The following is a 13,932-nucleotide window of genomic DNA, read 5'->3' as shown; positions in this document are numbered from 1 at the left end:
TGCATTAGCGCCACCTAGTGTATAGGAGTGGGAAGGCAGGCAATACAAGGAGTTTACAACCTGCTTTTATTTCAACTTTATTTCACTAAGCAAGTCAGTTAAGAACAAATTCTTATTTACAATGACGGCCTACCTCACAAACCATTCACATGCTACCAACCAGATGTAATGATGAGTTCAATGTACAATGTCCTAAACGCAATCACCACCTCTTCCTTCCTAATCTGACCTTTGAACCTTGGTCCACTGACCTTTCTGTTGAGGGCATATAAACACCGGCCCTTGGGCTCAGAGTCCCATCTCTTCTGACACACATCAAAATGGCTCTGATCCTACATTTGGCCTCATCTCTACCCAGTGGAACATTAATATCAATTATATCTAATTTCAAAACTCTTTTGGCTAACTGGTCAACAATTACATTCCCTTACACACCCAAATGTACTGGGAGGCACTGCATCGCAGTGTTGCGGCGTCACTACAGCCTGGGGTTCGATCCCAGGCTGTAGTGTCCCATAGGGCGGACCGGGAGTCCCATAGGGCGGCGCACAATTGGCCCAGTATCGTCCAGGTTAGAGGAGGATTTGGCCATGGGGGGGCTTTAGTTGGCTCATCGTGCTCTAGAGACTCTTTGTGGCGGGCTGGGCGCCTGCAGGCTGACTTCGGTCATCAGTTGAACGGTGTTTCCTTCCGGTTTAAGCGAGCGGGTGTGAAGAAGCGCAGCTTGGCGACCCCAGTCAACAAAAGAACAGTGTTGAACAGAACCCAGAATACTACACCCATTCTCTCAATTCTCCATAATAACATGAATACCTCCAATAGCAGATCTCTCCTATCAGATGATAAACTATTCAAGACAGACGGAGAATCTGAGCATCCTATAATTCTAACAAGTTGTACGTCCTCCACCCACTGGAGGGCAACTATTATCACCAACAGTTCAACTGAGTAAACTGACAGTTCCTTTGCTGTAATCATAGTAAACACTTCAATATAGCCCTGTTACATTTTCCGCATTGCCATGTAAAAGCCCGACATTTACCAAGGCCGTCTTCAAGCATAGCAAATAAAAACCTTATTCTTGATATCCATCAGCTTGGCTCAGTAGTGTGAAAAGAGTTGGCATAAAATGGTACCCGAAAACAGAAACTTTTTTTTTTTTTTATTCAATAGATTAAACAGTTAGGTAGGTTTTTGTCACCTATTTATTCAAATCACCATGACACACCTTTGTTTACGATCTTATAGCGGCGTAATGAACTGAATGACGGAGCCACAGCTCTCTCTCTCTCTGGGATCAAAACGTCCTGTGATTGAACATTATTTGGGATGTTATCCAATATAGAACACAATTATTACATCAACATTCTATTTTTTTTTTTAAACAATCATTTCAACTGGGTTCCTCACACAGAATGTGGTGGACAGAGAACAAGCGTTCCACAATTCCAATTTAGAACACCGTCTAGCGGCCATCTTTTGGGGGTTCACTTTCTCTGGTTCAAGTTCAATAACAAACTGAACAGCACTGATTATTTCATCTCTCCATCAGAACTGGGTGCTTTCTTCGAGTGGAATGTAGAACCACGTCCATTGTAAATTGTTCTAACCGAGCCTATCGTTCTTCATCATAAGGTTAATAGTTGTGTTTGTCCAACCTACTAACAAACACCCGTAGTTCTACTGTCAACACTTACTGATAAAGCCTCCCCATTCTTTCCCCCAAACAGAGTAGGGTGAAGTTGCCCCGAAACGCTGGTCAGTTTTGCATCTCCCCACTAATGGTTAAGGTTAGGATTCAGGCAGGGGAACTTCACCCAGCAGCTGTCCCCTCCCCAGCAGCCCGTGTCCTGCATCAGAACTCTGGGAATCATTTAGGTGGATTCTAGAACCATGTCTATTCCAATGGAGTGTATTGTTCTCCTGTCTGATGACGATCAACGTGTATCATTGTTGTTGTCCAGCCGGGCTAACATCACCAATAGGAATACTAAGCTCATCACGTCTTGCGTTCAAAGCCTCGTGGTCATTCACTCCGTCTCCTCTCCAGTATCAGCGTGCGTCCTGTCACTGTGGTGTGTCCGTTGGTGAGCCCGTAGCTTCTGACAGCGGCCGTATCTCTTCCCACAGTAGTCACAGCTGTACGGCCTCTCCCCTGTGTGAACTCTGTGGTGGATCCTGAGGTCTGACGCTCTAGAGAACCCTCTCCCACAGACCAGACACAGGTGAGGCTTCTCTCCACTGTGAGACTGCTGGTGCTCCCTCAGATGTCCGGATTGGGTGAAACTCTTCCCACACACAGGGCAAGAGTAGGGCTTCTCTCCCGTGTGTGTGAGGAGGTGTCGTCTCATGGCTCCCAGGTGAGCGAACTTCTTGCCACAGTCGGGGCAGGGGTACGGCTTCTCTCCCGTGTGGATTCTCATGTGGATCTGTAGTACCGAGAGCTTGTAGCACTCTCTGCCACACACCGAGCAGCAGTGAGACGTCTTCGTTTTGTGACTCTCCTGGTGTTCAGGATGTTCTGATGTGGCGGGACTCGCTCTGCTGTCTAAGCCACAGTTTGGGCTCTCTCCTGTGTGAATAACAGAGTGGGTTCGGTATTGAGGCGAGCAAGTCGACATTCATTCACAGTCCGTATCCCAAATGGCACCTTATCCTCTATCAAGTGCATCCACTTTGTCCAGGACCCTGGTCAACAAGTAGTGCACTTCATAGGAGATGGGGTGAACAGAACCCCAGTCAACTAAAGAACAGTCAAGTGTTCTGCCTCCACTTACTATGTTGAACAGAACCCCAGTCAACTAAAGAACAGTGGTCTGCCTCCACTTACTATGTTGAACAGAACCCCAGTCAACTAAAGAACAGTCAAGTGGTCTGCCTCCACTTACTATGTTGAACAGAACCCCAGTCAACTAAAGAACAGTGTTCTGCCTCCACTTACTATGTTGAACAGAACCCCAGTCAACTAAAGAACAGTGTTCTACCTCCACTTACTATGTTGAACAGAACCCCAGTCAACTAAAGAACAGTGTTCTGCCTCCACTTACTATGTTGAACAGAACCCCAGTCAATTAAAGAACAGTGTTCTGCCTCCACTTACTATGTTGAACAGAACCCCAGTCAACTAAAGAACAGTGTTCTACCTCCACTTACTATGTTGAACAGAACCCCAGTCAACTAAAGAACAGTGTTCTGCCTCCACTTACTATGTTGAACAGAACCCCAGTCAACTAAAGAACAGTGTTCTGCCTCCACTTACTATGTTGAACAGAACCCCAGTCAACTAAAGAACAGTGTTCTACCTCCACTTACTATGTTGAACAGAATCCCAGTCAACTAAAGAACAGTCAGTGTTCTGCCTCCACTTACTATGTTGAACAGAACCCCAGTCAACTAAAGAACAGTGTTCTGCCTCCACTTACTATGTTGAACAGAACCCCAGTCAACTAAAGAACAGTGTTCTGCCTCCCACTTACTATGTTGAATAGAACCACAGTCAACTAAAGAACACTACCTCCACTTACTATGTTGAACAGAACCCCAGTCAACTAAAGAACAGTCTTCTGCCTCCACTTACTATGTTGAACAGAATCCCAGTCAACTAAAGAACACTACCTCCACTTACTATGTTGAACAGAACCCCAGTCAACTAAAGAACAGTGTTCTGCCTCCACTTACTATGTTGAACAGAACCCCAGTCAACTAAAGAACAGTCTTCTGCCTCCACTTACTATGTTGAACAGAACCCCAGTCAACTAAAGAACAGTGTTCTGCCTCCACTTACTATGTTGAACAGAACCCCAGTCAACTAAAGAACAGTGTTCTACCTCCACTTACTATGTTGAACAGAACCCCAGTCAACTAAAGAACAGACTTCTGCCTCCACTTACTATGTTGAACAGAACCCCAGTCAACTAAAGAACAGTCAGTGTTCTGCCTCCACTTACTATGTTGAACAGAACCCCAGTCAACTAAAGAACAGTGTTCTGCCTCCACTTACTATGTTGAACAGAACCCCAGTCAACTAAAGAACAGTGTTCTACCTCCACTTACTATGTTGAACAGAACCCCAGTCAACTAAAGAACAGTGTTCTGCCTCCACTTACTATGTTGAACAGAATCCCAGTCAACTAAAGAACACTACCTCCACTTACTATGTTGAACAGAACCCCAGTCAACTAAAGAACAGTGTTCTGCCTCCACTTACTATGTTGAACAGAACCCCAGTCAACTAAAGAACAGTGTTCTACCTCCACTTACTATGTTGAACAGAACCCCAGTCAACTAAAGAACAGTGTTCTGCCTCCACTTACTATGTTGAACAGAACCCCAGTCAACTAAAGAACAGAGTTCAAACTCCACTTACTATGTTGAACAGAACCCCAGTCAACTAAAGAACAGTCAGTGTTCTGCCTCCACTTACTATGTTGAACAGAACCCCATTCAACTAAAGAACAGTGTTCTGCCTCCAGTTAATATGTTGAACATAACCCCAGTCAACTAAAGAACAGACTTCTGCCTCCACTTACTATGTTGAACAGAACCCCAGTCAACTAAAGAAGAGTGTTCTGCCTCCACTTACTATGTTGAACAGAACCCCAGTCAACTAAAGAACAGAGTTCAAACTCCACTTACTATGTTGAACAGAACCCCAGTCAACTAAAGAACAGTGTTCTGCCTCCACTTACTATGTTGAACAGAACCCCAGTCAACTAAAGAACAGTGTTCTGCCTCCACTTACTATGTTGAACAGAACCCCAGTCAACTAAAGAACAGTGTTCTACCTCCACTTACTATGTTGAACAGAACCCCAGTCAACTAAAGAACAGTGTTCTGCCTCCACTTACTATGTTGAACAGAACCCCAGTCAACTAAAGAACAGTGTTCTGCCTCCACTTACTATGTTGAACAGAACCCCAGTCAACTAAAGAACAGTCTTCTGCCTCCACTTACTATGTTGAACAGAATCCCAGTCAACTAAAGAACACTACCTCCACTTACTATGTTGAACAGAACCCCAGTCAACTAAAGAACAGTGTTCTGCCTCCACTTACTATGTTGAACAGAACCCCAGTCAACTAAAGAACAGTCTTCTGCCTCCACTTACTATGTTGAACAGAATCCCAGTCAACTAAAGAACACTACCTCCACTTACTATGTTGAACAGAACCCCAGTCAACTAAAGAACAGTGTTCTGCCTCCACTTACTATGTTGAACAGAACCCCAGTCAACTAAAGAACAGTGTTCTACCTCCACTTACTATGTTGAACAGAACCCCAGTCAACTAAAGAACAGACTTCTGCCTCCACTTACTATGTTGAACAGAACCCCAGTCAACTAAAGAACAGTCAGTGTTCTGCCTCCACTTACTATGTTGAACAGAATCCCAGTCAACTAAAGAACACTACCTCCACTTACTATGTTGAACAGAACCCCAGTCAACTAAAGAACAGTGTTCTGCCTCCACTTACTATGTTGAACAGAACCCCAGTCAACTAAAGAACAGTGTTCTACCTCCACTTACTATGTTGAACAGAACCCCAGTCAACTAAAGAACAGTGTTCTGCCTCCACTTACTATGTTGAACAGAATCCCAGTCAACTAAAGAACACTACCTCCACTTACTATGTTGAACAGAACCCCAGTCAACTAAAGAACAGTGTTCTGCCTCCACTTACTATGTTGAACAGAACCCCAGTCAACTAAAGAACAGAGTTCAAACTCCACTTACTATGTTGAACAGAACCCCAGTCAACTAAAGAACAGTCAGTGTTCTGCCTCCACTTACTATGTTGAACAGAACCCCATTCAACTAAAGAACAGTGTTCTGCCTCCACTTAATATGTTGAACATAACCCCAGTCAACTAAAGAACAGACTTCTGCCTCCACTTACTATGTTGAACAGAACCCCAGTCAACTAAAGAAGAGTGTTCTGCCTCCACTTACTATGTTGAACAGAACCCCAGTCAACTAAAGAACAGAGTTCAAACTCCACTTACTATGTTGAACAGAACCCCAGTCAACTAAAGAACAGTCAGTGTTCTGCCTCCACTTACTATGTTGAACAGAACCCCAGTCAACTAAAGAACAGTGTTCTGCCTCCACTTACTATGTTGAACAGAACCCCAGTCAACTAAAGAACAGTGTTCTGCCTCCACTTACTATGTTGAACAGAAACCCAGTCAACTAAAGAACAGTGTTCTGCCCCCACTTACTATGTTGAACAGAACCCCAGTCAACTAAAGAACAGTGTTCTGCCTCCACTTACTATGTTGAACAGAACCCCAGTCAACTAAAGAACAGTGTTCTACCTCCACTTACTATGTTTAACAGAACCCCAGTCAACTAAAGAACAGTGTTCTGCCTCCACTTACTATGTTGAACAGAATCCCAGTCAACTAAAGAACACTACCTCCACTTACTATGTTGAACAGAACCCCAGTCAACTAAAGAACAGTCAGTGTTCTGCCTCCACTTAGTATGTTGAACAGAACCCCAGTCAACTAAAGAACAGTGTTCTGCCTCCACTTACTATGTTGAACAGAACCCCAGTCAACTAAAGAACAGTGTTCTGCCTCCACTTACTATGTTGAACAGAACCCCAGTCAACTAAAGAACAGTGTTCTGCCTCCACTTACTATGTTGAACAGAACCCCAGTCAACTAAAGAACAGTGTTCTGCCTCCACTTACTATGTTGAACAGAACCCCAGTCAACTAAAGAACAGTGTTCTGCCTCCACTTACTATGTTGAACAGAACCCCAGTCAACTAAAGAACAGTGTTCTGCCTCCACTTACTATGTTGAACAGAACCCCAGTCAACTAAAGAACAGTGTTCTACCTCCACTTACTATGTTTAACAGAACCCCAGTCAACTAAAGAACAGTGTTCTGCCTCCACTTACTATGTTGAACAGAACCCCAGTCAACTAAAGAACAGTGTTCTGCCTCCACTTACTATGTTGAACAGAATCCCAGTCAACTAAAGAACACTACCTCCACTTACTATGTTGAACAGAACCCCAGTCAACTAAAGAACAGTGTTCTGCCTCCACTTACTATGTTGAACAGAACCCCAGTCAACTAAAGAACAGTGTTCTACCTCCACTTACTATGTTTAACAGAACCCCAGTCAACTAAAGAACAGTGTTCTGCCCCCACTTACTATGTTGAACAGAACCCCAGTCAACTAAAGAACAGTGTTCTGCCTCCACTTACTATGTTGAACAGAACCCCAGTCAACTAAAGAACAGAGTTCAAACTCCACTTACTATGTTGAACAGAAACCCAGTCAACTAAAGAACAGACTTCTGCCTCCACTTACTATGTTGAACAGAACCCCAGTCAACTAAAGAACAGTCAGTGTTCTGCCTCCACTTACTATGTTGAACAGAACCCCAGTCAACTAAAGAACAGTGTTCTGCCTCCACTTACTATGGTGAACAGAATTCCAGTCAACTAAAGTACACTACCTCCACTTACTATGTTGAACAGAACCCCAGTCAACTAAAGAACAGTGTTCTGCCTCCACTTACTATGTTGAACAGAACCCCAGTCAACTAAAGAACAGTGTTCTACCTCCACTTACTATGTTGAACAGAACCCCAGTCAACTAAAGAACAGTGTTCTGCCTCCACTTACTATGTTGAACAGAACCCCAGTCAACTAAAGAACAGTGTTCTGCCTCCACTTACTATGTTGAATGTAAGTCGCTCTGGATAAGAGCGTCTGCTAAATGACTTAAATGTAAATGTAAACAGAACCCCAGTCAACTAAAGAACAGTGTTCTGCCTCCACTTACTATGTTGAACAGAACCCCAGTCAACTAAAGAACAGTGTTCTGCCTCCACTTACTATGTTGAACAGAACCCCAGTCAACTAAAGAACAGTGTTCTACCTCCACTTACTATGTTTAACAGAACCCCAGTCAACTAAAGAACAGTGTTCTGCCTCCACTTACTATGTTGAACAGAACCCCAGTCAACTAAAGAACAGAGTTCAAACTCCACTTACTATGTTGAACAGAACCCCAGTCAACTAAAGAACAGTCAGTGTTCTGCCTCCACTTACTATGTTGAACAGAACCCCAGTCAACTAAAGAACAGTCAGTGTTCTGCCTCCACTTACTATGTTGAACAGAACCCCAGTCAACTAAAGAACAGTGTTCTGCCTCCACTTACTATGTTGAACAGAACCCCAGTCAACTAAAGAACAGTGTTCTGCCTCCACTTACTATGTTGAACAGAACCCCAGTCAACTAAAGAACAGTGTTCTGCCTCCACTTACTATGTTGAACAGAACCCCAGTCAACTAAAGAACAGTGTTCTGCCTCCACTTACTATGTTGAACAGAACCCCAGTCAACTAAAGAACAGTGTTCTGCCTCCACTTACTATGTTGAACAGAACCCCAGTCAACTAAAGAACAGTGTTCTGCCTCCACTTACTATGTTGAACAGAACCCCAGTCAACTAAAGAACAGTGTTCTGCCTCCACTTACTATGTTGAACAGAACCCCAGTCAACTAAAGAACAGTGTTCTACCTCCACTTACTATGTTTAACAGAACCCCAGTCAACTAAAGAACAGTGTTCTGCCTCCACTTACTATGTTGAACAGAACCCCAGTCAACTAAAGAACAGTGTTCTGCCTCCACTTACTATGTTGAACAGAATCCCAGTCAACTAAAGAACACTACCTCCACTTACTATGTTGAACAGAACCCCAGTCAACTAAAGAACAGTGTTCTGCCTCCACTTACTATGTTGAACAGAACCCCAGTCAACTAAAGAACAGTGTTCTGCCCCCACTTACTATGTTGAACAGAACCCCAGTCAACTAAAGAACAGTGTTCTGCCTCCACTTACTATGTTGAACAGAACCCCAGTCAACTAAAGAACAGTGTTCTACCTCCACTTACTATGTTTAACAGAACCCCAGTCAACTAAAGAACAGTGTTCTGCCCCCACTTACTATGTTGAACAGAACCCCAGTCAACTAAAGAACAGTGTTCTGCCTCCACTTACTATGTTGAACAGAACCCCAGTCAACTAAAGAACAGAGTTCAAACTCCACTTACTATGTTGAACAGAAACCCAGTCAACTAAAGAACAGACTTCTGCCTCCACTTACTATGTTGAACAGAACCCCAGTCAACTAAAGAACAGTCAGTGTTCTGCCTCCACTTACTATGTTGAACAGAACCCCAGTCAACTAAAGAACAGTGTTCTGCCTCCACTTACTATGGTGAACAGAATTCCAGTCAACTAAAGTACACTACCTCCACTTACTATGTTGAACAGAACCCCAGTCAACTAAAGAACAGTGTTCTGCCTCCACTTACTATGTTGAACAGAACCCCAGTCAACTAAAGAACAGAGTTCAAACTCCACTTACTATGTTGAACAGAACCCCAGTCAACTAAAGAACAGTGTTCTGCCTCCACTTACTATGTTGAACAGAACCCCAGTCAACTAAAGAACAGTGTTCTGCCTCCACTTACTATGTTGAACAGAACCCCAGTCAACTAAAGAACAGTGTTCTACCTCCACTTACTATGTTTAACAGAACCCCAGTCAACTAAAGAACAGTGTTCTGCCTCCACTTACTATGTTGAACAGAACCCCAGTCAACTAAAGAACAGTGTTCTGCCTCCACTTACTATGTTGAACAGAATCCCAGTCAACTAAAGAACACTACCTCCACTTACTATGTTGAACAGAACCCCAGTCAACTAAAGAACAGTGTTCTGCCTCCACTTACTATGTTGAACAGAACCCCAGTCAACTAAAGAACAGTGTTCTACCTCCACTTACTATGTTGAACAGAACCCCAGTCAACTAAAGAACAGTGTTCTGCCTCCACTTACTATGTTGAACAGAACCCCAGTCAACTAAAGAACAGAGTTCAAACTCCACTTACTATGTTGAACAGAACCCCAGTCAACTAAAGAACAGACTTCTGCCTCCACTTACTATGTTGAACAGAACCCCAGTCAACTAAAGAACAGTCAGTGTTCTGCCTCCACTTACTATGTTGAACAGAACCCCAGTCAACTAAAGAACAGTGTTCTGCCTCCACTTACTATGTTGAACAGAACCCCAGTCAACTAAAGAACAGTGTTCTGCCTCCACTTACTATGTTGAACAGAACCCCAGTCAACTAAAGAACAGTGTTCTGCCTCCACTTACTATGTTGAACAGAACCCCAGTCAACTAAAGAACAGTGTTCTGCCTCCACTTACTATGTTGAACAGAACCCCAGTCAACTAAAGAACAGTGTTCTACCTCCACTTACTATGTTTAACAGAACCCCAGTCAACTAAAGAACAGTGTTCTGCCTCCACTTACTATGTTGAACAGAACCCCAGTCAACTAAAGAACAGTGTTCTGCCTCCACTTACTATGTTGAACAGAACCCCAGTCAACTAAAGAACACTACCTCCACTTACTATGTTCAACAGAACCCCAGTCAACTAAAGAACAGTGTTCTGCCTCCACTTACTATGTTGAACAGAACCCCAGTCAACTAAAGAACAGTGTTCTACCTCCACTTACTATGTTGAACACTACCCCAGTCAACTAAAGAACAGTGTTCTGCCTCCACTTACTATGTTGAACAGAACCCCAGTCAACTAAAGAACAGTCAGTGTTCTGCCTCCACTTACTATGTTGAACAGAACCCCAGTCAACTAAAGAACAGACTTCTGCCTCCACTTACTATGTTGAACAGAACCCCAGTCAACTAAAGAACAGTGTTCTACCTCCACTTACTATGTTGAACAGAACCCCAGTCAACTAAAGAACAGTGTTCTGCCTCCACTTACTATGTTGAACAGAACCCCAGTCAACTAAAGAACAGTGTTCTGCCTCCACTTACTATGTTGAACAGAACCCCAGTCAACTAAAGAACAGAGTTCTGCCTCCACTTACTATGTTGAACAGAACCCCAGTCAACTAAAGAACAGAGTTCTGCCTCCACTTACTATGTTGAACAGAACCCCAGTCAACTAAAGAACAGTATTCTGCCTCCACTTACTATGTTGAACAGAACCCCAGTCAACTAAAGAACAGAGTTCTGCCTCCACTTACTATGTTGAACAGAACCCCAGTCAACTAAAGAACAGAGTTCTGCCTCCACTTACTATGTTGAACAGAATCCCAGTTAAATTCTTCTCCTTCATAATTGATGAAACCACCAACTTCATCCTCCTCTTTTACTTCCTCCTTCTCCTCTTCGACAATATGAATGTTCATCCCAGGTGTTTGAGTGATGTCCTCCTCATGTCTTGGATCGGGACCCTGAGACTCTATAGCTTTGGTGCTGGATTGGTGACCAGGATCCTACAATGAAAACATAACAACATCATTAATCATGTCAGAACTCTATTTATAAACACAATACAAGAAAGACTTCTGTTCAATCCTTTCAAGACCTGAAAGCTGTACATGAGGTTCCAGACCTGAAAGCTTTATACATGAGGTTCCAGACCTGAAAGCTTTACATGAGGTTCCAGACCTGAAAGCTTTACATGAGATTCCAGACCTGAAAGCTTTACATGAGGTTCCAGACCTGAAAGCTTTATACATGAGGTTCCAGACCTGAAAGCTTTATACATGAGGTTCCAGACCTGAAAGCTTTATACATGAGGTTCCAGACCTGAAAGCTTTACATGAGGTTCCAGACCTGAAAGCTTTACATGAGGTTCCAGACCTGAAAGCTTTACATGAGGTTCCAGACCTGAAAGCTTTACATGAGGTTCCAGACCTGAAAGCTTTACATGAGGTTCCAGACCTGAAAGCTTTACATGAGGTTCCAGACCTGAAAGCTTTACATGAGGTTCCAGACCTGAAAGCTTTACATGAGGTTCCAGACCTGAAAGCTTTACATGAGGTTCCAGAACTGAAAGCTTTACATGAGGTTTCAGACCTGAAAGCTTTATACATGAGGTTCCAGACCTGAAAGCTTTACATGAGGTTCCAGACCTGAAAGCTTTATACATTAGGTTCCAGACCTGAAAGCTTTACATGAGGTTCCAGACCTGAAAGCTTTATACATGAGGTTCCAGACCTGAAAGCTTTACATGAGGTTCCAGACCTGAAAGCTTTACATGAGGTTCCAGACCTGAAAGCTTTATACATGAGGTTCCAGACCTGAAAGCTTTATACATGAGGTTCCAGACCTGAAAGCTTTATACATGAGGTTCCAGACCTGAAAGCTTTATACATGAGGTTCCAGACCTGAAAGCTTTATACATGAGGTTCCAGACCTGAAAGCTTTATACATGAGGTTCCAGACCTGAAAGCTTTACATGAGGTTCCAGACCTGAAAGCTTTACATGAGGTTCCAGACCTGAAAGCTTTACATGAGGTTCCAGACCTGAAAGCTTTACATTAGGTTCCAGACCTGAAATGTTGGTCATTAATGTCTCCCACCTTGTTGATGTGTGATTTAGGGGGACTTCCTCCTTCACTACCAGAGCCATGGACAGGACTCTCACCTGTAGAGAGAGGTTGGTATTATGGGTTATAATGAGACTACCAGGACTCCTGTAGAGAGAGGTTGGTATTATGGGTTATAATGAGACTACCAGGACTCCTGTAGAGAGAGGTTGGTATTATGGGTTATAATGAGACTACTAGGACTCCTGTAGAGAGAGGTTGGTATTATGGGTTATAATGAGACTACCAGGACTCCTGTAGAGAGAGTTGGTATTATGGGTTATAATGAGACTACCAGGACTCCTGTAGAGAGAGGTTGGTATTATGGGTTATAATGAGACTACCAGGACTCCTGTAGAGAGAGGTTGGTATTATGGGTTATAATGAGACTACCAGGACTCCTGTAGAGAGAGGTTGGTATTATGGGTTATAATGAGACTACCAGGACTCCTGTAGAGAGGTTGGTATTATGGGTTATAATGAGACTACCAGGACCATGGACAGGACTCTCTCATGTTTATCATTTGATGGAAGGATGGATGGTCTACGTAGGGAATAGGTTGCCGTTATATATGAATCACAGGGTAAAGTAGTGCACTATGTAGGGAACAGGGTGCCATTAGGGATGTATCACAGGGTAAAGTAGTGCACTATGTATATTAGGGTGAAGTAGTGCACTACATAGGGAATAGGGGGCCATTAGGGATGTATATTAGGGTGAAGTAGTGCACTACGTAGGGAATAGGGTGCCATTAGGGATGTATCTCAGGGTAAAGTAGTGCACTATGTAGGGAATAGGGGGCCATTAGGGATGTATCACAGGGTAAAGTAGTGCACTATGTATATTAGGGTGAAGTAGTGCACTACATAGGGAATAGGGGGCCATTAGGGATGTATATTAGGGTGAAGTAGTGCACTACGTAGGGAATAGGGTGCCATTAGGGATGTATCTCAGGGTAAAGTAGTGCACTACATAGGGAGCCAATAGGGACAAATAATCTGCCTCCACTTACTACGATGAGAAGGGTCCCAGCCAACGTCCTCTCCATCAGAATTGATCAGACCACCAACTTCCTCCTCCCCGTCTTCCTGTCCCCCGTTGTGACCGAGGTCCTCCCCCATGTGTGCCTGTAGGTGTTTTCTCAGAGCCTGCTCTGTAGGGACGTCCTGTCCACACACTGGGCAGCATTGAGGCCCTGGGGAAATGGATTGTGAACGTTAGAATGCTAGCAACAGCGTTCTGTTTGTTTCACGTCAGCAGTGAAGTGGTCGACAGTCTCTGAAGGCAGTGAAGTGGTCGACAGTCTCAGAAGGCAGTGAAGTGGCCGACAGTCTCAGAAGGCAGTGAAGTGGCCGACAGGCCGAGAAGGCAGTGAAGTGGCCGACAGGCCGAGAAGGCAGTGAAGTGGCCGACAGGCCGAGAAGGCAGTGAAGTGGCTGACAGTCTCAGAAGGCAGTGAAGTGGCCGACAGTCTCAGAAGGCAGTGAAGTGGCC

The 13,932-nt window shown here is 43.9% G+C and overlaps 1 protein-coding gene across 1 annotated transcript in view; it reads right to left on the bottom strand.

Moving 5' to 3' along the window:
- Positions 1-43: 43 nt before the first annotated feature.
- Positions 44-13,932, bottom strand: part of LOC135537118 (transcriptional repressor RHIT-like) — a 22,547-nt gene continuing 8,658 nt past the window's right edge. The window contains exons 2-5 of the mRNA XM_064963317.1: positions 13,451-13,633; positions 12,432-12,496; positions 11,141-11,339; positions 44-2,572 (exon numbers count right to left, since the gene is read on the bottom strand). Coding sequence (XP_064819389.1) covers positions 2,031-2,572; positions 11,141-11,339; positions 12,432-12,496; positions 13,451-13,559 — 915 coding nt within the window. The 5' untranslated portion in view covers positions 13,560-13,633 and the 3' untranslated portion in view covers positions 44-2,030. The remainder of the gene's footprint in view (positions 2,573-11,140; positions 11,340-12,431; positions 12,497-13,450; positions 13,634-13,932) is intronic.

This window comes from Oncorhynchus masou, unplaced genomic scaffold, assembly GCF_036934945.1.
Source record: "Oncorhynchus masou masou isolate Uvic2021 unplaced genomic scaffold, UVic_Omas_1.1 unplaced_scaffold_712, whole genome shotgun sequence".
In the NCBI taxonomy this organism is placed as follows: Eukaryota; Metazoa; Chordata; class Actinopteri; order Salmoniformes; family Salmonidae; genus Oncorhynchus; species Oncorhynchus masou.
Note: the sequence above shows the minus strand (reverse complement) of the source record. Positions and strands in the feature narration are given on the sequence as shown.